The sequence below is a fragment of the Phragmites australis genome, chromosome 9 (assembly GCF_958298935.1).
Source record: "Phragmites australis chromosome 9, lpPhrAust1.1, whole genome shotgun sequence".
NCBI lineage: Eukaryota > Viridiplantae > Streptophyta > Magnoliopsida > Poales > Poaceae > Phragmites > Phragmites australis.
In genome coordinates this window covers 33,806,793-33,833,490 of record NC_084929.1, presented here as the reverse complement: position 1 = coordinate 33,833,490, position 26,698 = coordinate 33,806,793, and the positions used below count along the sequence as shown (strand labels likewise).

Genomic DNA, 26,698 nt, shown 5'->3' with positions numbered 1-26,698 from the left:
GAATCGAGCTCGATCGATGGAGCAATTCGATTGGTGTTGGGTATCCCTCTAACATAAAACAACTACATCAAAGGAACCGGTTCCACTGTCCTCTGCCCCTGTGCTTCTTCGCCACCCGAGCTCTCACTTGACTGCGCCGCCCTGTGAGCTGACCGAGCCAGAGCACCACGCTACGCCCCACCGAATTGCCCCGTTTCTCACCCACGCCGGCCTTCCTCCTCTATCTCTATCCCTCCCTCAGGTTCAATTGGATTTGGATGTGCTCGGCGCCGTGATTTTCGAGAGTCCTAACCAACTACGATTCAATCTCTTCACAGGGTGGCCCTAGTCCATGCCTATATATAGCTCAAAGGGGTTCCTTGCGCAGGGGGGTCAATTAGAAAGTATGACAAAACCCTACGCCCAGTCCTTGCTACCCACTGGGCCAAAGTCCATTGTGTTCTCAGCTCTAACCTCAGGCTACTTTTGATAGCCAAGGCAGGGAGCGACGCTGGAGAAGAGTAGTCCTACCACCGCCTCCCTAGAGCCCAGTCGTCGTTACTGATGGGGAGGATGGCTGACCCAAGCTCTGTCACCGATGTTGTCTTTCGCTGGTGAGTCCCAACCGTGATTTCCCCCACCCTCTTTCTTCTCTGGTGCGAATGTGCTTGTCGCCAGCCATCGTGTCATGATTCTACCGCCCGTTTCTGTCACGCGCTGTTGTGCTAATTCATGCTCGGCCGCCCGTTTCTGTCACGCGATGTTGTGCTAATTCATGCTCGGCCGCCCATCTCTGTGCTTGTCATTGTGCCGTCATCGCCGACCATTGTTGCACCATGCTCAGCTTGACCTCTTGCTTGCTCTTGGGCAACAAAGTTGGGGAGCCTCTGACAGTGCCACTATCGTGCCATGCATGTCGTATTTGTGCTTTACCATCGCAGCATGAGCCATTGAAGCCGACACTCCGGGCGCATCATTGAAGCCAGTGCTCCGGCCATGCCGTTAAAGCTAACGCTCCAGTTGTGCCATTGAAGCCAGTGCTCTGGTCGTTCTATTGAAGTGGTGTGCTCCGACTGGTTGCCATGGCTGTTGTTCTATTAGTTGGCTTGTGAGGTTCACTGGACTATGTGGGCTTTGGCAAATTGCTATTGCCCCTAAATTCATGTTCCTGATGCTTGCTGCTCCTCTCAGTGATATGTTTATGTTGGGGTTTTGAATACATGTGCTTGAGGCATGTTGAGCCCCTGCTTCGGTGGCTTGCTACTGTTTGCCCAGCGTTGTTTTCCCTTTTGCTATCAAAGATGTGGCTCTGCTCTTTTGTTTTACAGTCCTGTTACTCTCTTTTCTATTGTCGGATGGGTACTTCCTTGATCTTTGTTACGGGATATGCTCATTTTGGCATTGAGTCTGTTGATGGTTGATTGCAAAGTATGAAAATTAGATGGCAATCCCTTTGTGATTACCTCTATGTTGCTGATGGTTGATTGCATAATATAAAAACTATATGGTGATCCACTTGTGATTACCTCTATGTTGTTGAGGCTCGTTGTTGCTTGCCCTACAGATGCCTTTGTGGCTTTTTCTTGCCTGTGTGGCTGTTAGGTAACGGTTAATGCAAGCATATGTGCCCTTGCGGCTGATACCTTTGTGGCCTATTGGTGATTACCCATTCACCTTCGTGGCTTGACTGTCTTTGTGGCTTTGTCATATTACCCCACCTGTGTGGTCGCTGCTTGTGTGGACGTTCGATAATGCTTATTACAGAAAATATAGTACCCTTGCGGCTGACGCCTTTGTGGTTCGCTAGTGATTACCCCGCCTGTGTGGCTTTTGCCTTCGTGGCACGTCGTCTATTGCCTTCGGTTGACCGATGAGGACGAATCCAAGGCCTGAGGGAGTTAGTGAGCTTAGCACAGCATCAGGCTCCTAGTTGTGGCCAAGCTGCCGCTTCCGGTAGAAGCTACGCGTCGTGTCGTGCTCCTAACTCACCTTTATTGCTTACACTATACTGAGGAAGATGATACGACGCTGATGATGACTTGGGATTCATAAATAATCAATGATGCAATGCTAGACTATTCTCCCGTCACTTTCTTTTATTGCTAACGCTTACTTTGTTCTGTCTTTGTTGAGTGTGACTACAACCTTATAGACTCGAAGATGATCTCATTATGACGACCACCAGCGCAGCTTAATCGGAGATAGTCCGAAAATAGGTGTAATTAACCGGAGTCGCTTCACGAAGCCCCGGGATCCAAGATGAAGCAATCGCCAAATCTTATCATACAGTCATATTAGTGTTTGCATTGTGGAGTAACATGTATAATGAGATAAACTTGTACTATATGATTTCAACGATGAATCAATAAAGTTTACCAGTTTTCGATTATTACATCCTCCTTTCTTTTGTATGCTTTGTATACTAGTATGCGCATAATTGTTTATATTCAAAGTTAAACATATTCGACACAGTTTCTTGAATCCGTGAAGCATCAACCTCAATAGTGACATCACATGGGGCCTTCTACACCGCCTACCACCACATCTCTTCAATGATGGATCCAGAGCCAAAACTAAAGAGCTCTCACTTTTCTTTTTCTCTTCCTTATTTTTTTCATCTTTTATGCTCAAAAATTGAAGAGGCGTAGAGGGCTCAATGCCCCGAGTGCGCCCCCCTCCCTGATCCACCGCTGCACACTTGCTCTTGCCCCGTCGATCTTTCGCAACCGATCATCCTCATGAGCCCATGACCATAGAGCAGCCACCACGTACGACGTCTTCCCTAGCTAGAGCATCTATAGTTCGACTGTTTTTACACGCACACTGTGCGACAGCACCGACCTGTTATACTACAAGCTAGAGGCTAGTAAAATAGCAAGTTCTCAAAAGATCATGCCAAAAAAGAACCCAAAACATGAACTTGTCCTAGGCTTTATTCTCCCACGCCTCCATGTGCATCATCGTCCAATGTGCATTCTTCTCCGGTACAAGGGTAGAAGCTTAATTGGGCTCCACATTTTCTTTCTCTAATCCTGATACGAATTGATCTGTCCTCGGTAGCTGCATCACTCTGTAGAAGCTCCTCTAGCTTGATCCAAAAGCTCATGAAATCTGTATCCCAAATGGAATTTGAGTTCGACTGATTTCCCAAAACATGTTCAGGGAGCTTGAAGCGATTCCGTTGAAGATATGATTGGATCGCAGCATCGCCACACAATGATAGATGCAAAGGAGACAGATAGGTGAGGCTCATCTACCCATGTCTCTCTTCTTCTTCCTTTTCTTCTCCAGGCACATTTGGAACACTTGCCGTGGCTTGTCTTGCCTAGCTGAGCAAGGTTTCGTGTATTTGGATCAGTGGATCGATCGCCTCGGTGTCTGTGCTGGCAGCCAAAACCACTCTTCGACGCTGAACGAGACGAGTGAACAAGCGAATCAAACTGACCTTCCAATTATTTTCTTCTCTCTTTCTCACTCATCACTCATGAAGAAATGTACTGTGAACTGGAGCTAGTGGATTCGCCCCTGTCGCGACATGACACCATTGGAGCACAAATGCAAGTAAAGTTGCATCGTATCTGATCACGTGGAACCAAATCCCCCATCATCATCCCCACGCCAGCTTTGCCATTGCCATTGCCATTGCCGTCGCGATCCCCCGTCTTCCCACGTTGCCTTGGCTTCCCAAACCCGCGCGGCGCCAGTGCGCGGGCTCCTCTCCTCACTCCCTCCTCGTGCCCGACCTCGCCTCCCCTGCTTCGCTGGAGGAGGCAATGGCGGCGGCCGCCGGCGGCGACACCAGGGCGGCGTTCGCGCAGATCTACAAGACGCTCAAGGAGGAGCTGCTCACCGACCCTGCCTTCGAGTTCACCCCGGAGTCGCACCAGTGGATCGACCGCGTAATGATCTCTCTCTCTCACTCACTCTCACTCTGCTCGCCTTCCTTTTCTGCTGCTGTTTCCTGCTCGACGCGCGCGTGCGCCTTTCCATTTTCTCCGCTAGGTTTTTCGTTAGATTCGGGGCCGGATCGGTGGGCTTCTCCCCGTTCGTCCGACACCTGCTTCCTGATGGAAGTGCAATTAATTTGGTTTAGCACGTGTAATCGCTTCTAAAGGCTGGATCATGACTGAATAAATATGAAGGGATAATTAACCCTTTTGGAGGTGATTACTACAGTTCACGTACGCTGGAACGGATCAACAAGTACAGCTTGAAACTTCAGTTCAGTTGAGCTGGGTTGATAGGCTTTGCGGTTGGCAAATGAGCTTGAGTTGCAGTTAAAACAGAGCAGAGCTTATGATTATTAAGCTCTGCAATTAAATGGGCACTTATTAATGGACAGGTATTAGTGGATCTTGGATCATAAGTAAAGTTACCTGCTGACTGCTGTTAGTCCCGTTTGCTAGTGCTTTTGATGTGCATTGCCAATCTAACCTTTTCTTTATCTTCTTTGGAGCAGATGCTTGACTACAATGTACTCGGAGGTGAGGAGACGATTTTGGCCGGATGTATTTCTACTTTATAAGGAAAGCTAGTAATTCTCTAATTCGTTGTTGTTTTTCAATGATAGGCAAGTGTAACCGTGGGCTCTCTGTGGTCGATAGCTATAAGCTGTTGAAGGGTGCTGATGTTCTGGGTGAGGACATGTTTCTTGCTTGCACACTTGGCTGGTGCATCGAATGGGTAAAGTTTCTCTCTTCGGTGTTCTCAGGAAAAATGGCTGTAAAGCAACCAAAGTTGCTCCTCTGAAGATCTGTGTTTTCTGTACAGCTTCAAGCTTTCTTTCTCGTGCTTGACGATATCATGGACGACTCTCACACTAGACGTGGCCAGCCTTGTTGGTTCAGGGTGCCTCAGGTTAGTGAAGCAGAATTTGCCCACTCTGAATATTACAGCGCTTGTCTACTTGCCCAAAATTTACTTGTTTGTTAAGTAATTTCAGTGCAGACCACTGTCTAGTTCTCTTTGTTAAGTAATCTCTAAGGATGCATTCTGTTATGCAATAGGTTGGCTTCATTGCTGTGAATGACGGGATCATCCTTCGCAACCATATTTCACGGATCCTTCGGCGTCACTTTAAGGGAAAACCTTACTACGCTGATCTCCTAGATTTATTCAATGAGGTAGTTATATGTTCTCATTTACATATACATTTAACCCCAGCACTGAGATTATTACATGTACTGATTATGTTGTTTTGTTTTTATAGGTTGAGTTCAAGACAGCTTCAGGACAGCTGCTGGACCTTATCACAACTCATGAGGGAGAAAAAGATCAAACAAAATATAGCATAACAGTGTAGGTCAATATTGTAATAACTATGAAAAAAACTTCTATTGTGTATTTTATCATGTCTATTCTTTGGAACATAAGTATTCACTTCGCATGTTTTTGTTACATGTTACTCTAGATGAAAGGCTTTTATCTGAAAGTGCATCACCGCTCATTCTGATTCAGGATATACTCTTTATTTGCTGTTGATTTCAAACTGCTGATGTTTTTGCAGTCACCGCCGTATTGTTCAATACAAGACAGCCTACTATTCATTTTACTTGCCGGTAAAACTATCATTCTACTTTGGGCATACTATTTTTTACATGATTGCCTTTCAATATTTGACTAGATGCATGTGCCACTGACATGCGGCTGTATCACAGGTTGCATGTGCGCTCCTGCTATCTGGTGAGGATTTAAACAACTATGGTACTGTAGAAAGCATTCTTGTTGAAATGGGAACATACTTCCAAGTCCAGGTAACTTGCATTTTTTCTACAATGTGAACCATTTTTCTGCCACAAGGATTAGTCTACTTAGCATGAACATAATTGTTTTCTTACAGGATGATTATCTAGATTGTTACGGTGATCCTGAATTCATTGGCAAGGTTTATGCATCTGCCTATTGTACCAACATCAATGATCATCAGTTATCATATTTATAACTTTTCTCTATCTCTTGTGATTTGATCAATGTTTAGTTTCATATAGATTGGAACTGACATTGAAGATTACAAGTGCTCCTGGCTAGTTGTGCAAGCTCTGAAGCATGCTGATGAGAGCCAAAAGCGCATTCTATTTGTAAGTCATCTCCAGACCCCTTTTTCAATGATTTGAAGGTAGTTGTCTGAATGCTTAACGGTCCACAGGAAAATTATGGAAAGAAAGATCCAGCCTGTGTGGCAAAAGTGAAGAATCTCTACAAAGAACTTAAGCTAGAGGTTTGTCTTTACCCTTGATGATGCTTTATATTTATCTGTGGATTGTAATCTGTTGCTCAAGTAGGACCACCATAAATGTAATGCATTAGATACCGATTAAAGGTTAATGTGATCCCCATTTTGCATATATTATTTTCATATTATCTCCATTTTAATAATTGATACTAGATGTATATGGGACAGAGATGATATTATGTTTGGGAGAGCCTGCCTGTATCCAAAGCGACATTTGTTTTGACTGGACAGAATAGCAACTACATGGCCGCACATTTTTGTTGCTTCTCATAGTCTGAAAAAATATGACATGTTGAAGCACTGATTGAGTCTACGACCAAGTCTGACTTGTTTATTATTTTGTTCTAGGCGGTATTTCAGGAGTATGAGAGCGAGAGCTACAAGAAGCTGATTGCGGATATTGAAGCCCAGCCAAGCATCGCTGTTCAGAACGTATTGAGGTCCTTCTTGCACAAGATTTACAAGAGGCAGAAGTAGGGTGCTCTTGGATAGGGAGCTATTCCTTATTGCATGCTTCATAGATAACTGGAATGCTTGATCCATGATGTGGTGCTTCTAGTTAAAAAAATTGATGTAGCATGATGCGCTTGCTGCTCCGAATAATAACGAGGCAAGGTGCTATTTCGGTTTGATGGACCCTCTGGTGTAGACAATACATTGGTCGTTTTATTATTTGTACCTAATCATGTTCGTCGCTTTCTTTTTATCTCCTAGTTGCATTAAAATGAATTTCAGGTGTATATTTCCAGAGCAAACATCTAGAGTACTATTTGTTAAGTGCTACCAGAATTCTATTATTGTTGAGGAAATCATGAACAACTGGAATACACAGGATCAGATGGCATGGGTGGAAGTGTTACTTGTACAGGCGCGATCAAGGAAGCCAATGATTTGATGTGCCTGCTGATGCTAATAAGCATGATCACGTTCAGTCTCAAGGAAGCGAAGGAGTGTAGGTTGGGGATGCCACCATCTTGTATGACTTCACGGAATAAAATCTTTTGGACATAAAAAGTGCCCTGACAGGAGAGAATACAACATAAAGAATAGAAATCCAGGAGCTTGAAGCTTCTTAAGTTTTAAGCAATGTGCGTGTGCTATATATGAATGGTTACAATAAGGGCCAAAATAATCTGGGACAAGTGCCTTGTTTTGTCAGTTCAGATTATGCATAAGTACAGAGAAAGAGTTTAGGTGAATAACGCAGACAACTTTATGTGCGTTAACAATATAGTCATAACACAACAGGCAAGTGAATATTATACATAAATAAGAAAGGGAGCACTACAGCAAGAATCTGCCAGGAATTATGTCATTGTTTCCACAGATGGTAATACAGCATGTGATACCTGTCTTGTACAGGAAAGACCAGGATATAAACTTTTGTTAAGTAAGGATATCTGAATTTCCATCCCTTTTACCGGGCACCTAATTCAAATTCGATTGGCTGGGAATCCAGAAAGTTAGGGCAGTTGATGCAGCTGCAAACATTGCTCGACGAGGAGCCCACTTCAAAGCTGTGATAGGACCAATATGACTGTTCCAACAAGCAATCTGCAAAAGAAATTCGACACTAAAGATTAATAACAAGACATAATAAAAGACTAACTTAAGGAAAGCACCTCTTGTACTGTATTGATGTTCCAAGCATGCAAGGTACCGTCACCAGATCCTGCAAAATCAAGCATATTTTGTTTTCAACAATCCATGCAGCACGTAACTCTTTGCGATCAAATATAAGGTTCTGCTTTAATACGAGCATATATAAGTCTCTAAGTTCAGAAGTATTGTGCCAGAACGGTGTGTCGGCACAATACTACCATATACGGGCAATGATCATCCACTGCAATTTTCTATTGGATGTGAAAAGCCAGGTACGTGCCTCTCTCATGCTGACAAAATATTGATATTTAGATGGTTGGTAAATGGCAAAAGTGATGCTGAAGGCAAATAACATATTGTGAATTCTTGTAAGTTGTTAGATCTCGACAAAAGTAGAGGCAACAAATACAAAAAGGAAGAAGATAAAGATACTTTTGAAATTTTAGTACTTTAGGCCTCAACTGTAGAGTTACTAGTGCGCAATTTTTCTTGTGAACCAGTATATGTATCAGAAATATAGTCTTACCTGAAATTACATATTGGCCATCTGGAGTGAAAGCAGCTTCATTTGTTACGTTGGGAGATGGCTCTAAACTAAAGCCACACCTCTGAGAATTACATTGGGATATTAGCAAAATATTGACAAAAGGAAGTGAGGGTATCAATGGTAGGTTCAGAAAATTACATGCTTACAGGATCAACATCTGAAGCAAAATTTTGTTATGATAATCTAACTGACCTTATCCCCTCCATATGCATCCAGAACATATATATGGTTGTTAGTTGTTGTCAAAAGCATAGACTTGCCATCGTTGCTAAATTTGATGTCAGAAACTTCAGCTGTATCTCCACCGACCAAGAAAGTGTCAAATGGACCCTGAAATTAGTTTTGTTTCCCAAGATAAATATTTCACACACCTTTCAAATTATATGGTTTATATATTATGTTCACTACAGACCTTGTCATATGATCGGGAATCAAATAGCTTAATAGCACCTCCCTCCATTGCTACAGCAAAAACAAGTCCCTGCTGATCATACGCGACAGAAGGCCTCCCACGCAATTGTAGTATACCCTGAACGATACATGAGTAAGCATCGAAGGAGATCAGAGGATAAATGGTACTTTTCATCTGCTAAATGTAGACTAAGCATATATGGTTTCTCTCATCATCTCATAATCTGAATCTTGCTGAGGATCGGTAGCCAACCTGACAAGCATTTACACGAAGGTCCCATATTCTGACACTGTGATCAAGTGATCCTGACATAAAGCTATCATTGATGGGTGACATACATAGTGAAACAACCCTGAGATGAAAAAGAGCACATCTATCAGCATCTGCGCCTAGAAAATTTTAGAAACAAACAAGGAAGGCAAGGGGGGGAAAAAACCTGTCTTTGTGTCCTTTGAAATATCTTAAGCAACGGTTATCGTACAATGACAAATAACGAAGTGACTCTGCTGACTCTAGATTGTATCTTGATGAGCATAAGATGGAACTTGGGTGATGAGTAAAACAGACACGGTCAGCACCATGTTTCCTATGATATGTAGTCTTCAACAACCTACAAGAATGGTCAGCAAGTTCAAGCACTGATTACTGTCAAAACAGAAAACTTAAGTGATGGTTTTCTTAATAGTTTAATTAATTACATGAAACAAAGCAAATTTCCAGCAACCATACAGAATGTTTACAGGAGTTGGGAAAACATTGTCATCAGATACTGCATTACTGAATGAACACAGGATTTTCTCTAAACATCAAGAATGAGCAAATATTGCCAGCACAAGTACCTCACATCTCTACCAGAACGGATAACGTGACAGAAGACCAATAATAAGGCACTATCCATGTGTATGTGTGAAACCGATTGAACTAACCAACATGCTGCATCTAATCACTTGGGGGATTAACATCAATAGCTGATTACATTAGTGCCAACTTGCCCAGTACGCTTTCCATCACGGTCTACAGAGTATAGAAGTCACAGGAAATAGGCAGAAAATCAAGCGGGCACAGCGCACTCACGCAGGGCTGGTGATGTTGTACAGGCGTATGGAGTCGTCCTCGCTGGAGGTGACGAGAAGATCCTCCTTGCGGTGGAAGTCAAGGCAGTTTATCTTCCCGGCCTGCACCGATTCGAGCAGACACCGCGACGGATTAGTGCGGGGCGGAAAACGTCGAGGTAGCAGGGTGTTTGGGGATTTCCAGCAATGGAACTCACGTAGTCCGCGAAGACCGCGCCGATGGCCATGCCGCGGACGGTCTCGTCGTCCAGCTGCGACAGCTCCGCTGCCATCTTCTTCCCCGCGGTTGCGTTTGCTCGAGTCGACTGCTCCGCCGCCGCTCGTTTTCCGATCTTCTTCTGTTCCGGGGGCTAAGAAGTATATTTTGGCCAATTAATTTGGTAACGGAGGAGGATGTGAGTCGGGCTGGGCTGTCAACGAGCCGACCTCGAGCGAGCCCAATTTAGTGTTCAAGCCTAGAGTTGGGCTCGAGCTCGAGGGAACTCAAAGATCGATTGGGCTCGATCATTTGGTTCGGCGAATTCTTTATTTCTATATTTCAAATTTAATAAAAATATATGCTCATTTGAAAAAAATGGTAAAAATAGGTGTTTCTCGCCCTTTTAACAAGCGACAGATGGTGAGCCCCATGGTTGAATAGAAAAATAATTAAATGCACAGCTATAATGGCTGTCACGTCGATCTATCTTCAGTTGGACAAATTTTTGACAAAATTCAATCAAAAGTTTTGACAAAATTTTGGAAGAAAATTTTTGGGCAAAAGAAGGGAAAAAAATCCCAACTTGGGTGCATCCGTACGCGAAAAAGAGAAAGGGAAAGTGGTCTGTGTGGGCTCATACATATGAGATGTTTGCCGATAGCTCGTAGAATGCACAAGCGTGAAAGGAGAATTTTCGGGGCTAAACAACCACGAAACAATATGGCTGGCGCGTGGGCACCCGACGTTGCTCCATTGGAATCAATTGGTCAAACAGACGGCACACATAGCAAAATTCCTGTTCCGCCGCGTGAGCGCTCGTGGTCAACTCGCACATGATGTGTGGCCCATGTATTACTGTATGAAAACGGTATGAAAATATCTCGTCTCGTCCTGCGACCGTTTTTCATTTTTTTTTAGCGTTTTTGTCGTTTCGGTTCTTACGTGGGAACGGACGGAAATGAGATGGTGATGTTCAGAAACAGGATCGAAAACAGCTAAGGTCTCGTCCGGTTCGTATTCTCAAAATCTCGTTTTTATTGGAAAAGATCCTGTTTTTATCCCGATTTGCATTTCTCACAGACCCGGCCCACAACTCGCCAACCCATCACCACCGCTTCTTCCTCCCACCACGGTGCTCCGGCTCCATCCCCAATAGCCCAGCCTCCCGGACGGCTGCCGGCCGCTCCCCGCCGGTGCAGCGGCGCCTCACGCGCACGATTTAATCCCACGGGAGAGGACGCGGGTCGCCTCCTGCCGGCCGCGGGATCTGGCCAAGGCGCTCTGCTGCCTGCGTACAGCTCGACCTCATCTGCATCGCGAAAGGGACCAGCGTGAGCTGCAGATTGCTCAACCCGGCTACGGGAATTGTATGTGCCTTGCCTCAAGGATTGGCAGAAACACATGCGGCGCACGAGCGAGACATCTGCCACTACTAGACCATGGTTGCGTTTGGGCTGGTTGCCTCCACAGGCGAGTATAAGGTGCTTTGAGTGCTTGACTGTTCTCCTGGCATAGCTCGACAGCTTTACGAGATCATCACTCTCGATCGATGGCAGCAGCCATTCTTGGTGGAGGGAGCGACGGCACCTCCGTATCCTGTTGGATTGGGCACATGGGGCAACACGGTCATCAATGGGATTGTGTACTTCTTCTCGAATGAGTTTGCTCAAGGCCAAGATGTAATGCCAGACCACATAGCTTCATTCGACCTCGAGACAGAAGTGTGAAGGCCGGCCTATGGTTTCTTATGGACATCGAAAAGGGCTTATGGGTCATGCAACAAAGCAAACAAGTTAAAATTAGTTTCCAGCATGTTGAACATACAGTACGCCCCTTGTTAGTGTTAAATGATGGGAGGATAGTACTTATTCACATTGAAAATTTACAGTCCAAGGACAGGCACTTCTACAGATGTGGCAGAGATTGGGCCTTGTGTTGCAATCGGTTTGTACACAGAAAACCTATTGAGCTTGGCAAATGGTGCAAGTTAATGAGGTGAATTTTCTTAGTTTACAGTTGTTTGATAGGTCTGCATATGAATCCATTTGATAAATTTATTCTTTCCTCCCATCTTTCTAGGTAGCAGCATAGCACAATGTTTGAACTTTGTATCTATTGCTGATGATAAGGAGATATCATACTGATGTATGCCTTATTCAAGGAGTTACTTGTAACCTTTTAGAGTGGATTATGAGCATGGGAAGTAATGTCATCACCACTATCTTATTCTATGTTAAAAATTGCGTGTGTTTATCTCATAATAGCATTATTCTTAAAAGCTTCCTGTTCTATTTATGTTGAGAAGGTCACTGAATGTGTTACAACAAAGATTTCTACTCTATCGGTGAAACATGGAAGGTTGCCGAGGTAGTGTCCTGATTACATAAACAGAAAATAAATTGTTTTCATGCCATTTATTTTTATAGATGCCCCGGATCCTGCACAGCTCCTGCACCCCCTCGTGACACTTGGCGAGCTTCGGTCTTCCCAATTTTAATCACCGGTTTCTGTCTAGTACCGATGTATTTTCATTCGGTTTGGTTCGTTTTTATATAACTGGTAATCCTGTGTTCGTTTTTACTTTCGGCTTTTCCGTTTTCGTCCGGTTGAGAAAATATGAAAGTGAAAACAGTTAAAGGGTTTTTCCGACCATTTCCATTAGTTTTCATCCCTAATACGAGTTGGGCTGTGTTGAAGAGTGGAGAGGAAGAGGTGCTAACCTTAGACAACACGATCCAACAGCGGCGATCCGTTCATGTTAGGAGTACCGAACATGTATGACACAAGCTCAATCTGTTTTCCGTGTTAGCCACCTTAAGATACACCTACGTACAATTTTTTCTCAAGCCTTGTTCATATATATTCAAGTGCGGGAGATCGATACACCACCACCCCCTGCCTTTACAACCGGTGAGTTCGCGGCTCACGTGCTCGCATGCTATGCTTCAGAGCTCAGAGTTCAGACTTGCTTGACGAAGTAGGCGATGTTGAGGACGTTGTCCACGAGGCGGTAGACGTTCCGCTGCGCGGCCGCGAACGGCGACTTGATCTCCGGCCGCTCCTCGAAGGCGTTGTCGCAGTCGACGGCGAACGTGTTGACGCCCGACACCTTGCTCATGAGGTCCGCGTGCGTGGGGTGGGCGTCGATGAGCTGCTGCGTCTCCTCGAGCGCCTGCGCCACGTTGTCGTACGCCTGGCCGCATGTCTCGAGGATGGAAGCCATCGGGTTGCCCTCGTGCGAGCTCGCCGCGTACTCGTCGACACGGCGCTTGGCCAGCTTCGCCTTGCCGATCGCCGCACGCACCGCCGCCTGCAGGAGCTCGCGTGGCGTGGTCACCCCCGGCATCCTCGTCAAGCTCCGGCACATCGTCTTGAAGTGCACCTGCAGCGGAGAACGATCGGAGCATCAGCAAATCCTGTGTCAGGAATTTTTCCATACTCTAGCGGGAGTTGAACTGTTTAGTGTGGAATTCCTGTGTTCCAAACGGGGCCAAAGAATCTGCATTATCGCGGATACATGCTTGCACAAGAAAAGGCGCGGTGCCTACCTGGTCGCATGTCCGCTGGCACTCGTCCTCGCCGGTCAACTTGCGGAACCCAGAGGTGCTGTCGTCCAACAAGGAAGTATCGAGGGGAGCGACGGGGCGGACGTCGCTGGTTAATAACTTGCGGGCGACGATCCAGACGTTGGAGATGGAGGCGCTGACGGAGTTGGTGCCATTGATGGGACGGAGGACGGGGTCCTCCACGCGGCCCTCGACGGAGGCCACGAAGGCGACGGCGAGGAGGAGGAGCGGGGCGACGATGAACCGCACCATGGTGCTCGTCGTGCCCGTTTCTCTTTGACCGCCCTCGATGGTTTTGCTGAGGAGTGTTAGAGGGCGGCCAGCCAAGAAACAGAGACGAAGAAACTGAGAGATGCTGCAGGTTGATGGTTTGGCCTCCCGAATGGCGTCTGGTTATGTAGGAGTGGCCGAGGCGAATGGAGGAGGTTGAAATGGGAGCATAACCTGGCCATGGCTTTCTTTGGGTTTCGTGGTTGTGCGCAATGGCCTCGCCTTGGTTTAGGCTGTCCCTAAACTTAGCCAGTGTTGACAACTTGCTATTTTCTTCTGTGCCAATGACCCATTCAGGCGGTCAGGCCAGGTATTTCAATTTAGTTTTACAATGTTTTTCGCTTACGGTGAAAAGACCGAAATTCTTGAAATTTTGTTAAAATTTTATTTATTTTTTGTTATCTACTCTTTGGATTTCACATGTTAGTGGGTTTTTTTTCTGAAATTAGATATTTTGTTCCCCTTAGATATTCCCGAAATTTTAATCCCTGGTGAGGCCTAGTGTCCTAGCTTGAAATGTTGTGCATGTGCATTTCATGCCCTGGCACAAAAATCCGACTCTTATACAGAAATGGTAATTTAGCTTCATTAATCACGAAAAGATATACTTAGCTGATAGTGTACTGGATTACAAAAAAAAAAAGTCCAAAGTTGACGGCAACATGGTTCTTCAGTTCACACAGAAACCTGCACTAGATGACTAGACCTAGGAAAGGACTGCCAGATCTTCACGAATCTGAATCGTCGTCGTCGTCTTCCTCCGAACGCCCTGGGACTTGCTGGACGAAGTCCTCCTTGGAGAGGCAGGACTCCGGGATGACAGTGCCGATGCTCCTCCCGAACGCCTTGCGGCAGTAGGAGGACGCCTTGTGCCCGTCCACCCGGGTCAGGTTCAGGTTGGTCAGCGACAGGCGCCTGCACGGCGCGGCGTCGCTGCACGAGAACGTGACCGCGTGCTCCGACGCCGACGTGCCCCTGATGTCGATGTAGTTGATCTTCTCCACCTGCACCGCCCGCGCTGCTGCCTGCAGTGCAAATTTTCCAACGCAAAGTTCAGCGACAAATATATGCTGCATACTGCAGATGGATTCAGTGACTATGTACCGGCGCTTCAGACGAATCTTCCAGATGGTCGGAGCGTTCCTGATCGATGATGATGGGGTTCGTGACGTTCCTCATCACGATGCTCTCGAACTTCACCTTGCGGGCGAAACCGCCGCCGCTCTGACCAGAAGAAATCGCACGGGTTTTAACAGTCTTTTCACCTCAGTTCCCGGCACAAATGACTGTTGTGATTCAGGTAGAGAAATGGACAGCTGCTATTACCTTCGTGGTCCTGACGCGTACACCGTTTTCGGCATTTGAGATGAACAAGGTGTCGACTTTGATCTTCTCCACGTAATCAACAGAATTGTTTTCTCCTAAGGTTCCGATACTGATCGAACGCGACACATTGTTAATTCTACTGGCAATTGAGGAGCATGTGGAGAAATCTAAGAGACTAAAGCTACCTGATGCCGTGGCCAGGTCCACATGAGATAGCTCTGAGACGAACATCTGTGCAATTGCCCACGATCGAGACGCAATCGTCACCTGCAAAAAAGGGGGAAAAGGAAAACCCCGGGCAGATTACAAGCCAAGTCTTGCAATTAGGGTATGTTTGTTTTTGGCTTTTTTTTTCTAAAAAAACTATATTTTTTCTTATCTGAAAAGCTAATTTTGAAAATAGACGGTTGGTTTCTAAATTTTTTTATTTCTCAGCACATAGATTTTTAGAAAATCGTTTCTCAACGAGCTTCTCGGTTTTAGTTATTTTTTTTCAGAAACAGCATTCTGGCTTCTCCAGAAATCACTTCTTCAGAACCCGTTTATTCTGCCTTTTCGCAGCAGAAGAAGTAGAACCAGAAGAAAAAAACAAACAACAAAACTTTTAGCGTTCAAGTGTGCATTCTATCCTAAATCTCTAGTCCATTGAGTGGAAAATTCCACTAAAGCATGCGAACGGGTGGCTCATCAACATCGTTCGTTGAGATTTGTACCGAAAGCATAAGTAAAGAATCATAAGATATATAAGAAAATCAATCAATAAATGAGTATCGTATGGAATGAATGAACATCAAGTTAGACCTTAGATGCGCAAGAGCATATAAAGTTATATTTCCCTCTAGTCCACTACAGTACCTTGAATTATTAGACAGGCAAAATGTGTTTTGTGAAAGGAAGCTCCTTCCTGAAACTGCAAGGAAACCAAGGGCGAAAAGCCTGGGCACATACCTGTGGAGATGAGGTTATCCTTGACGTGAACATTGTACGAGTCAACGAGGTGGACGCCGTTGGTGTTGGGGCTGTCCTCCGGCGAGGTCACCCTCAGGTAATTCGCCTCGACGTTCGAGCACCGGGTGAACGTCAGGTGGTACTGCTGGCTGTTCTGCAGGGTGATGCCCTTCACACTGATCCCATGGCAATCCTCGAAGTGAACCGCCTGCAACCAACAAGGCGACATGATTCCTCCTCCCCGGTGACTCTATCCACTCGAGCGGATCTCCGATCAAACGTGCGGGGCGCACGAGCTCACCTTGGGAGCAGGCTGCGGGGTGCAACGCTAAGAGAACACGAGCAGAGCACACGGTTAGTGCTGCAAGATGATATAGGAGCAGAGGAGAGCACACGGTTAGCGCCATCAGTTACCTTGTTCTTGTGGTTGTGGAGCTTCCCCTTGCACGACGACTGCGCCCACCACTGCTGCCCCCTGCCGTCGATGATGCCGCCGCCGGTCACCTTCAGCTCCTGCACCTTGTAGAAGTGGAGCCACTGGCGGCGGTCGCTGCTCCCCCAGTCGTCGGGGCTCTCCGGCGCAACGATGTTCCCAGAAATCTGACGAAACGCGAGGCAAAACTGTATAAGCAGGAAGGGAAGCAGCTGGGAACTAAGCTGTGAATAAACGCGTGTGCGTACTTACGAACAGCTTGATCTCGCTACTGCAGGGACCGGAGAGCGTCACCGGCCAGATCTGGTAGGTCTTGCCGGCGGGCACGTTGAGGATGGTGTTGTCGCCGGCGGCGCACGCCGCCTTCCAAACGTCCTCGAAGGCCTTGGGAAAGAAACAAAAGTTACGGCCCTGTGAGCTTGACTTGTGACTACCATCGAAGGCTCCACGTGCGAGCTGGGCTGCTACTGATGTATGCAGCAGTGCACGTACCTTGGTATCGTTGGCAATGCCGTCGCCGACGGCGCCGAAGTCGTCGAGCGTGAGGAGGATGCGGGACTCCGCAGCGTTCAGCATTAGAACCGCGACAACGCCGGCGAGCAGAAGCAGCACGGCCGCCGGCCTCGGCGCCCCCCGCGCCATTCTTGAACCAAGCGGCTTCACTAGCGAGTTCTGCATCACTAGCTACTCACTACTCACCGGCCACATACTCACAGGAGCATATGAGCGGCGTACGGAAAGCCAGCCAGGGAACACGAGAGATTCCAAAGCAGAAGGTTCACGTGTGCGGACGGACGTGCCAACAAGCTCAAATTAATTAGGTGCAGCTGACGTGTGACTTAGCGTTGGGAGTAGCATGAAGTGGCTACCATGAGTGCTTCTAGGTGATTGGGTAATTTATTTATTTCCTTAGTTTAGTTAGGTTTTATATTTTTGAGTTTTAAATCGAGCCAATAATCTAAAAATATAAAACTCGCATCATAGGTTGAGCAAAGCTCCCAACCTTGAACGGTGTAGATAAACAGATAGATAGTTAGCCTTTGATTTCTTCTTTTTCAGTCCTGTACCATTTTGCTTCTGCTATTGAATGAAAAAGTAGCTCTACTGCTAGTTTGTCAAAAAAGTGTAGCGGCATAAAATGATATAGTGAGTATTTAATATGTAGTTCTAGGTAAATACTTCAATTTATTTGTATCATTATCGGATATGCCAGAAATACATCTTTAATTGAAATGATAAAGTGAGTACTTCATAGATAGTTTTATATCACTATTTAAATGTATTTATGCCACTATCTGATATGATATAAGTGTATCTTTAATTTAAGGGAATGACTTAGATGTCTATTGACAGATTTGGATGAGCTAAATCTATCTAAATTTGGGTCGTTAGATGAGTATCAAACAGCCTCCATGACCTCCTTCGCCCTGTCCACTCCGCCCGAGCCTCATCCACTCGTGCACTGCCTCCCCACCCCTACCCCACGCGTTGCCTCCCTGTCGCCTCGATGGCATCGTGACTAGCTCCAGCGTAGCCCGCTCACCTCCGCCACCAGTCCCTCCTCCACCGCCCGTCCTCTCTCCACCTCCCCGTGCTCCCCTGCAGCCACCGCCTCTCTGACCAGCTCCGACAGTGCCACCGCCACCAGATTCGTCGTCACCACTAACCACTCCAATCTTAACATCCCCGCCACTATCATCGGCCTAACTGTCATCTACCACCACCGCAGTAGGTGACGCCCCTACCGCCTCGCTATCCCACCCATCGTCTGCCACCACCACCGGATCGGCGAGCTCTCCGGCCATCTTATAGAACCGGAGGCTCACAAATCCCCTAAAAATTCTAAACCTTAAACCTAATTCTAAACGTGGAAGATTAGAGCTCATCCGAAAAGAATGATGCATGAATCTCCAAGTGAATTCTAAGATAAAAAAATCGATAAATTTCTCGCTAACAAATCTATCAACAGACAAATAACATTTTTGTTAATTTAATTGAGCGAATTCTGAGTCCACGGATGGAAAAAAAAAAACTTGCATCTCTATGCACGTCGACAATCGAGCAGGGTTTCTCAATCTGGCATCGCGTTGGGATTGACGCTACAGAACATGATCCGGTTTTGCGGGCAGTCTCGAATTCTCCATCGTGCACCGAGCTCCTCCGGTCGTGATCCAATACTATGGTAAAAGGTCAGCACAGCACTGCAGCTGCCTCTCCATCATGTCAGGTGGTGGTAGACTGACATTTTTTAAACGATCCCTCTCACTTTATAACAATATCTTCATTAATTTTTTTCAACAAGGCGCATGTCGGTATTATTTTTTATGTATAAATCTGCATTGCAATATAATTTGACGTGCGCAACTCCCATTCACAAGTCACTGCAAAAATCCATAATTAGATAATATACATGAGAGTATTTACTGGAATAGATAATATATTATTATATTTACAATTTTAGCATTCGTATTCGACACATCATTTACCAAAAATAGAATTTCGATATACTGTACACCGAAGAATCGTGAATACAGTCATATTCGACACACCATATCAGCAGGCTGCCCAATTGCATTGTATTGCTCGGGGAGCACTTCCTTTACTTAGGGATGGCGACAGGGTGACCCTAAAAGATAAATCGAGGCAAAAATTGTACCTATCTCTAGCCCTATGGGGGAGACGGCTGGGGGCTATGGTTCTTTGAGCGTCGCACCGCCGCCAAGGACTAGCTACGCACTCCATGGCGACCGGGGATGAGGTCATCATGTTGTGGGCCACTACGCCGCCTCCTTGCGCGCGCCATGGCAACCGAGGACGAGATCGGCACGCTGCACCCTGACACGAATCCACGGGAAAAATTCTATCCTTATCCTGTCCCGACTCGAGGCCTCACCTAGTGAACCATGCAGGAAAAAATGGCCCTATCCCTGCCTCATTCGGTGTGGATCTCCGTCTCCACAGGGAAAATGGCCATCTCTATCCTCCCCCACCGTCCATCTCATATATTTTTTTAGCAAGGCAACAAGATTATTCACACACCAGGTATCCGTCATTATTATAAGTTTGTAGCTCTTATCTACTTACATCATAATCAGGGTCGGCACTGAGGGGGGTCGAGCGGGGCGGCCGCCCCGGGCCCCCAAAACCGAGAGGCCCCTTTTCATATACCTATGTATAATATATATCTAACAATCCGCACGACAATAGATAGAGTTAGGTCTAAAATAGTAGGTAGGTCTAAATAGCAGGTAGGTCTAATAGTCCGTATAGTTGGATGTATGTGGCCTGGTTCCTTCGGTCCATAAAAAATCAAGTGACCTGCCTGTATGCCTAGACTATTAGGTGGTTTGCCTATTTCGTATTTTCTTCTGTCCAGTCAGTCTAGGTTTCTGCGTTCTGTGGAACCACGACTCCAAGGCGTTCCATATGCCCGCAACTTCGATTGAGGATAGGCGTCAACCATTGCCATATGAGTTTGCATCCCTGATTTTTCTCCTCTATAGTTTATACTCCACCTTAAATGGATCCGACCCTTGCTGAGATTGCACGTTTGAAATATAAAAAAGTCTCTGTCAGGACCCCGAACCCGGGTTCCCCTGTGTCTCCTGTATCAGTACCTGGATCAAGTAGCTAATACGCACAGAATTCAATAGAATGATATCAAATACATATTTCGAATACAAATAAGTAAAATAAATATCTGTAAAGCGAAAAGATGGTCCGGTAGACAAGAATCCACAGCAGAACAGCCAAGCAGAAGAGCCTATAGCGCAGCGGAGCGAAACGACGAAGCAACCCAATGCCACAGGCAAGTCGGGTACGGACGCGACCTTAGACTTCTTCTCTTCAACTTCAGCTGGGTTGAGGCTGATCTCCAACTCAATAATATGAAAGCAACAAGACTGAGTACGGAAGATACTCAACAAGTCCTATACTACTTTAAGGGGGTTGATACATGCATAATGAATGATTCAAGGATAAGGCTTTATGGCATAGTTTTAAGCGTAAAGCGGGTTTTATGCAGGTATCCATTTATATTCTCCACTGTTAACCTTTTGAATAAAAGTAACAAAGCTTTTGAAAACAAAAGCAGGCATCTTCTGTTGGTACTAAGTATCACCTCAAGTCCCCAACGTATTAGAAGGTGACCTAGTAGCAAAGCTGTTGAAATAGTTTTAAAACCAAAACCAGGGCAACAAGTTGTATCTGGGGGTTTTCGGTCCTGAGAGGGGCTATACCTCACTCCGCAGTCCCTTTTATCACATCTGGTGTACCTCTAGTACCACACAGCTTCTGGCGGATCGAGCCAGGAACCACATCACACGGACATCTAGTCCACACACTCACTCATCAAGACTCACGCACCCAGAGTCTAGTCAAAACGGTTACTGCTATCGCATGTCCATAACCGTGGACACGACTATTCGAATAGGTTTACACTATACAGAGGTTGTACAGCTTTACCTACACGATATGCTCAGCCTCCACCGTAGCTAGCGGAGGAGCGAATCATACCGAGACTGTCGCTGTATCAGGAACCGGGGGTCCCCGAATCCCGAGGCCAGGCCAGCCATCCGCCACATGGCGCCATCCCGCGGGTTCTCACCTGTAGGATGAGAAAAGATCAAGTCCCGGGAGAAGGTGCTCGGGGCCACAGTCGGTGGCCCCCGAGTACCCCAGTTCCCTGATGATCTACGGAATCCAAGTACCAGGAAGAAAGTGCTCGGGGAGGTGTACGGTCACCCCCGAGCACCCTAGTCCCCCGACGATCAGGAGAGCTAAGTTCCGGGAGAGAGTGCTCGGGGCTGCATGCAGCAGCCCCCGAGCACTCGGTTCCCCGAGGGTCCGTACAAGAGTGCTCAGGAGAGAGTGCTCGGGGAGGTGAACAGTACCCTCGAGCACTCGGCACCCTGAGGACAAGAAAAGGTATTCTCGGGAGAGAGTGTTCGGGGATGTAAATAGTACCCCCGAGCACTCGGTACCCCGACGACCCAGAAGGACCCCCGAGGGGCCCACCGATGAGGTGTCAACCAGTCAAAGGTCCGAGGCCGCATTTAATGAGCGTGCGTGGCTTGTCACCTCCAACTGCTCCCGCCGCGCTCAGCGTCAGTTCCTGCCATGCTTTGGCAGAGAGGCGTGGGGTTATTAATTGCACGGGTCCTGTCCCGTGCCATCCAGCTTGTCTCGGGATAACGTCGTAAGGACCAAGGTGTTCCGTCTGCCGCGCTGCTGTGGCAGGGGAACAAGACAGGGCGGGCACGCCGGGTTGCTCTGTGGCTGCCTGGTGGGTCCTCTCCACGGCGCCCGTTGCCAGGGCATTTATGGTGACGGACGACCGGGCGTGCGACGCATTTCCTACCCCCGGTCACTTCGCCCAGAGGAAATGATGACGCCCTTTCCATTTATGGCATCTCAGAACCCGTGCCCCCTCCTTCCGTTCGGGGCATGTCGCAGCCGGCGGGTACTTAAAGCAGCCGACGACACAGAAGCAAGAGGAGGAGGCTGAAATAAAAAAGAAACAGGACGGACCAAGTGAAAAAGAGCAGAGCTGAAGAAGACGGTTAGAGGTATCGGATAAACAAGAACACAGCGCAAGAGAACACGGTGAGGAAGGCTGAGCCCAGTCCCAGCCGAAGAATAAGGAGCCCCAAGCTCTTAGATAGACCAACATTCTTATAACCAGCAACATCCTTGAGGGACTTCCTCAGGATAGTTATAGTATCCATACAGGAGTAGGGTATTACGCCCCCGAACGGTCCGAACCTGTCTAAATTCCGATGCATTTACTTTTTCTTGCACTAGGTCAACACCCCCACCACCGGCCGTTGCATTCATTCCCATTTATTTCTCCGACAAATGTATTCAGGATCATCCCCCCGGCCGAATCTCTAAAAAGGGGTCTCTCAGGATCCCTGCGACTGGAGTTAATCCTCCGACAGAGACCCTCTATAACACATTTCCTGCCGGGCTTTTCCACGTGATCCATCAAGTACCAGAGGCCATATTACGAAGGCCAGTCCCATTTTTAAGCCTAAGCCGGCTAGCAACCTCCAAACATCGGGACAACTGGTAACTTGGCTCAAGCGCTACTCTCAGCCTCCTGGTATTATGCACAATTCAGTCTGGTGAAAGAAAAGTCAAGTCCTACCCATACAGGACGTATGGTTGCACGAGGTGGCTAAGCATGACGGCGCATTGACTCGGTTCTTAAGCGATCAGGGCAGGTATCTTCCGGCAATGAGTACCCCCATGATACCTTACGCCCCCAAGAGCACCCTCCCTAGAGGACTACTCTACCTGCCCCCGCCAAAACAGTTTTCACCCATTTCTACACATCACCATCCATGTCCCACATGGCATCAAGGATTTCATGACCATCATAGAATTCACAACCATCAAGGAGGCATGGTATATGAGTTATCATTGATAACAGTGAATCTTGCCTCCAAAAAGAAGTATTTTAAAAGCGATATCTCCGAGGAGACGTATTGTAAAAGTGATATCTCCGAGGAGATGTATTCAATCCTAAGCATGCTAGATATCAAGGTGTCGCCTATTGTTAATATATTTAACAACAAGTATTCCTAGGGTGATATGTATTCTGGATGATGACATATAAGGCATGGCAGTGTTGATAGGATTAACTACTACAAGTAGTTTGAAAGAAAACGCAATATATAGCACATGCGATAATAAGTCCGGTTTTAGTTGATCATGTATATTATTTGAAAACATAGGTTCAGTATGATCAAGGAAATAAGACTTTCCTTCTTGAAGGGTCAATTCAAGATTGGTCTTATCTCTTGAGTTTCCCGGGTTCTTCATCATTGGACCTTGCCTTCAGTTCCTTCCTCACGTTCTTGCTTAGAACCTCGACTTCGAGTTTACGTATATTAACGACAAAAAGCGCACAACAACTAAGCAAATGAACACCGTAATAAAACCAAATGAAATACCAAAGTGGAAGAAGAACGACGGAGAAAATGACGAAAGCTAAACCTAGCGGAAGACGATCGGTAACTCTAAGCAACACGAAGCTAGGCTAAGCTATTAACCTAGTTGTTTTATCATTTAACAGAAAACCTGAACAAATCACGATTAACTAGGTGAGTGTTTATTAGATTAACTGTCAAAAGACAACAGCTAGAGATTCTATAAGTAGGTTACAGATAGCCTTGAGTTGTAATTGGGTGGGATTAGAATTAGAGTTGTAGTTGAACTCCTAATTTCGGGCCTTTAAATAGAAGGCACCACCGTTGTAACCAAGGGTAAGATAGAAACAGTTAGGGAGGAGCGCCCGTAGTCACGCCCCGAGGATGTAGGCAACTTGGCCGAACCTCGTTAAAAAATATCGTGTCTTTTGTGTTGATCTTGTGCTTGACTTGATGATCCTGGTGATGCTTCCGCTAAAATTCTAACAAGTGGTATCAGAGCCATGAAGAGAGATCAAGGGAAGAAGGCACGAGGATATATTCCACACCGTGCGAGGCTTGCACGGGTCCGGGGAAGGATGACGCAAGGTGGAGCATGGCAACGATCGACGACTCGATCGGTGGATTCGGACACTTCGAGCGTGGTGGCTTGAACCGTCTGATGGGCTGCATCAATGGGGATCCGTCCAGACATGGAGATCGGGTTGATAGCGGCTGGGGGCTGCTGTTCGATAGGGGTCGGTTAGATGTGATGGCCAGTTTCAACGGTGCGGTTGGAAGACGTTACGGACAAGGCGGCGGCTTCGACTCACAATCTGATTGATGGGTGGTCAATCTAGATTGGTGCGGTTGTTGTTTGCTCAAGGTGGAGCAGCAACAGCGGTGGCGAAAGTCATGGTGGACTTTGGAGGTTGCAAAGGCGTTCGGGATTGTGAAGCGGCGTGGGTGCGTGTGGACGGGTTGCGCAGCAGCAGGCAGGCAGTTCGACGCGGCCCAAGCACGTGGCGAGTTCGGCGCCATGACATACCAGGCAATCGTGTTTGGCTTGGGCAGCTGTGGGCAGTATGTGACGCGACGGGACTGAGTCCGGGTCGGAGACGGCGCCACACAGGAAGGCAGAATCGGGCGCAAATCCTGAAGCACACAGGAGACAGGAGTTAATGCAAAATGCAACGGCAGTCCACAGGCACGCAGGAAACAGGTGGAGGTTCACGTGCTGCATGTGGACATGTGGGTCCCATGTTTTGCATGCGGTCAGATGTGCATGGCACGGTAATTCAAAAAGGATGCATGCAGTCATATGCATCGGTCATACATGCATAGGATTACTTGGATTAAAAAAAATTAAGTATGTATGTTGCATGGTCATTGAAGTTATGTACTGGGGCCAGAATCTTGCATGCTGGGAGCCATGTCACATGTGAGAGAGAATAAAAAAGGGGAAAACCAATGACTCCTAGTTCATGCATGCGTGAGAGAGAATAAAAAATTGGAGTCCAGATGAGTTCGGTTAGATGTGGGCTAGCTGTGGCTGCATGCAGGTGTATGTGATTGGTCAACCGGTGCTGCTGGCGTGCGCGCGCAGGACGTGGAGAGCACTTGGGGCTGGGCAGGAGGTGCTCTCGGTGGCATAAAAAAAAGGAAGTCACGGGCAGTGATGGGATCGGACGACTCAATTTATGAGGCTGAGCGGTACAGTTCGGGATCGAATCCGGATTCTTTTCCAGTACTAGTCGGTCACGGTTGGTTGGTTGGTAGTCTAGTTCTGGTTGGATTCGTAATGTTCTCTCTGCTGGACATAAATATGAGACGTGGGGTCCAGACAACAAAGTGCAGCAACAGAAGCGCAGAACGCAGAGGCAACCGAGGTTTGGAGTTCATGGATCGCGAGATTTGCAATCAGGCTGTTCATGAACCGTTGCTTGTGGCGGTTGACGGTGAACAACGGGCGGCGATCGAGCGAGTCAACTTCATCGTGTGCAAGCGGCGTGGTTGTCAACGGGGCTTGAGAGCGGCGGATCGTGCACGGGCGGTGTACGAGGCGGGCGTATGCGCGGTTCGGCGTGTGTGTGGTGGTGCGTCCACGCGGGGCGCAGGTACGAGCGTGCGGAGGCGCGTTCAGCACACGTGAGGTACACGTGAGCAAGATTCGGCGGTCTGCGGCAATAGGCAGATGGCGTCGATGGCGTCCAAATTCGAGGTGATGAGATTTGACGAGACTGGTAACTTCGGGCTTTGGCAGACAAGAGTCAAGGATTTGCTGACGCAACAGGGGATCCTGAAGGCTCTTAGCGACAAGAAGCCAGTCACGGTAGATGATGACAAGTGGGAAGAGATGCAAGCACAAGCGGCGGCGACAATAAGATTGTGTCTCTCCGATCAAATCGTGTACCATGTCATGGATGAAACATCACCTAAGAAGATTTGGGATAAATTAGATGATCAATTCATGTCGAAGACATTGACTCGGAAGCTATATCTGAAGCAAAAACTGTATGGGCTGAAGATGCAGGAGGGGTTGGATCTTGCTGAGCACGTAAACATCTTTAATCAAGCTATCGCTGATCTTGTGAAGGTGGAGGTGACAATTGATGATGAAGACAAGGTGATTATTCTTCTGTGTTCCTTGCCAAGGTCTTATGAGCACTTGGTCACAACACTGAAGTATGGTAAAGAGGCAGTCAGAGTGGATGATATTCTTGCGGCGTTGTTTGCTCATGAACAAAAGAGGAAGAACAATGCTGGTAAGAGTTCATCTGGAGATACTTTTTTCGTCAAAGGTGGTCGAGGCAGGGAGACTAACAAGAAAAAGAAGAAGAAGGGACCACCATACTATAAATGCAATGATTGGGGATATGTAACGAAAGATTGTCCAGAACTGAAGAAGGGTATGGTAAATATTGTGGTTTCCAAGAAATATGGCTGTTAGATTCGGCAAGTTCATATCATGCTACATCAAACAAGGAGTGGTTCTCTTCATACTTTAAAGGTGATTTTGGTCTTGCTCGTTTGGGAGATGACACAGGTTACCGTGTTATGGGAGTCGGCAATATCAAACTGAAAATGTATGATGGACAAGAAATGCTACTTGAGGGTGTGCGGCATGTGCCGGGACTTACGAAGAATCTAATATCGCTTGGATTTCTGCATGGAGAAGGTTGGTTGTATCAGACGATGTC

The 26,698-nt window shown here is 46.9% G+C and overlaps 4 protein-coding genes across 5 annotated transcripts; 1 reads left to right on the top strand and 3 right to left on the bottom strand.

Moving 5' to 3' along the window:
* The first annotated feature begins 2,850 nt into the window (after positions 1 to 2,850).
* On the top strand, positions 2,851 to 6,883 carry LOC133929335 (farnesyl pyrophosphate synthase). Of its 2 annotated transcripts, none has more exons than XM_062376049.1 (12): positions 2,851 to 3,221; positions 4,439 to 4,463; positions 4,550 to 4,662; positions 4,750 to 4,836; positions 4,986 to 5,102; positions 5,189 to 5,277; positions 5,486 to 5,537; positions 5,637 to 5,732; positions 5,819 to 5,863; positions 5,967 to 6,056; positions 6,125 to 6,196; positions 6,560 to 6,883. In XM_062376049.1, exons 2-12 carry the CDS (start codon positions 4,439 to 4,441, stop codon positions 6,686 to 6,688), a joined length of 915 nt encoding a protein of 304 aa, XP_062232033.1. In that variant the 5' UTR covers positions 2,851 to 3,221; the 3' UTR covers positions 6,689 to 6,883. The 2 variants fall into 2 exon arrangements, with proteins under 2 accessions (XP_062232033.1, XP_062232034.1); XM_062376050.1 differs by lacking the exon at positions 2,851 to 3,221 and adding an exon at positions 3,533 to 3,878.
* A 559-nt stretch (positions 6,884 to 7,442) lies between these two features.
* Positions 7,443 to 10,208, bottom strand: LOC133929334 (protein ANTHESIS POMOTING FACTOR 1). The gene is made up of 9 exons (XM_062376048.1): positions 10,043 to 10,208; positions 9,847 to 9,947; positions 9,209 to 9,382; positions 9,025 to 9,124; positions 8,773 to 8,889; positions 8,553 to 8,690; positions 8,340 to 8,421; positions 7,834 to 7,883; positions 7,443 to 7,765 (listed from the first exon to the last, which is right to left on the bottom strand). Exons 1-9 carry the CDS (start codon positions 10,115 to 10,117, stop codon positions 7,640 to 7,642), a joined length of 963 nt encoding a protein of 320 aa, XP_062232032.1. The 5' UTR covers positions 10,118 to 10,208; the 3' UTR covers positions 7,443 to 7,639.
* Positions 10,209 to 12,858: 2,650 nt separating this feature from the next.
* Positions 12,859 to 14,173, bottom strand: LOC133928182 (uncharacterized). The gene is made up of 3 exons (XM_062374423.1): positions 14,170 to 14,173; positions 13,593 to 13,999; positions 12,859 to 13,426 (listed from the first exon to the last, which is right to left on the bottom strand). The coding sequence occupies exons 1-3, from the start codon at positions 14,171 to 14,173 to the stop codon at positions 13,004 to 13,006; spliced, it is 834 nt and encodes a 277-aa protein (XP_062230407.1). The 3' UTR covers positions 12,859 to 13,003.
* A 275-nt stretch (positions 14,174 to 14,448) lies between these two features.
* On the bottom strand, positions 14,449 to 17,439 carry LOC133929333 (probable polygalacturonase At1g80170). The gene is made up of 9 exons (XM_062376047.1): positions 17,080 to 17,439; positions 16,840 to 16,971; positions 16,569 to 16,754; positions 16,456 to 16,482; positions 16,155 to 16,362; positions 15,392 to 15,473; positions 15,207 to 15,315; positions 14,985 to 15,104; positions 14,449 to 14,905 (listed from the first exon to the last, which is right to left on the bottom strand). Exons 1-9 carry the CDS (start codon positions 17,263 to 17,265, stop codon positions 14,609 to 14,611), a joined length of 1,347 nt encoding a protein of 448 aa, XP_062232031.1. The 5' UTR covers positions 17,266 to 17,439; the 3' UTR covers positions 14,449 to 14,608.
* Positions 17,440 to 26,698: the final 9,259 nt, after the last annotated feature.

Bases quoted from the DNA above. Each gene is read 5' to 3' on its own strand.
- LOC133929335 (XM_062376050.1), top strand. From the start codon at position 3,753: ATGGCGGCGGCCGCCGGCGGCGACACCAGGGCGGCGTTCGCGCAGATC. The intron at 4,837-4,985 runs GTTAGTGAAGCA...GTTATGCAATAG, and splicing joins GTTGGTTCAGGGTGCCTCAG to GTTGGCTTCATTGCTGTGAA. The intron at 5,733-5,818 runs GTAACTTGCATT...GTTTTCTTACAG, and splicing joins GAACATACTTCCAAGTCCAG to GATGATTATCTAGATTGTTA.
- LOC133929334 (XM_062376048.1), bottom strand. From the start codon at position 10,117: ATGGCAGCGGAGCTGTCGCAGCTGGACGACGAGACCGTCCGCGGCATG. The intron at 9,383-9,846 runs GTGAGTGCGCTG...CCATTCTTGTAG, and splicing joins TACAACATCACCAGCCCTGC to GTTGTTGAAGACTACATATC. The intron at 7,884-8,339 runs GTAAGACTATAT...TTGATTTTGCAG, and splicing joins TGGCCAATATGTAATTTCAG to GATCTGGTGACGGTACCTTG.
- LOC133928182 (XM_062374423.1), bottom strand. The intron at 13,427-13,592 runs GTAGGCACCGCG...TCTCCGCTGCAG, and splicing joins GCCAGCGGACATGCGACCAG to GTGCACTTCAAGACGATGTG.
- LOC133929333 (XM_062376047.1), bottom strand. From the start codon at position 17,265: ATGCAGAACTCGCTAGTGAAGCCGCTTGGTTCAAGAATGGCGCGGGGG. The intron at 15,474-16,154 runs GTATGTGCCCAG...CCTTTTTTGCAG, and splicing joins GGATAACCTCATCTCCACAG to GTGACGATTGCGTCTCGATC. The intron at 15,316-15,391 runs GTAGCTTTAGTC...GCGTTCGATCAG, and splicing joins GGACCTGGCCACGGCATCAG to TATCGGAACCTTAGGAGAAA.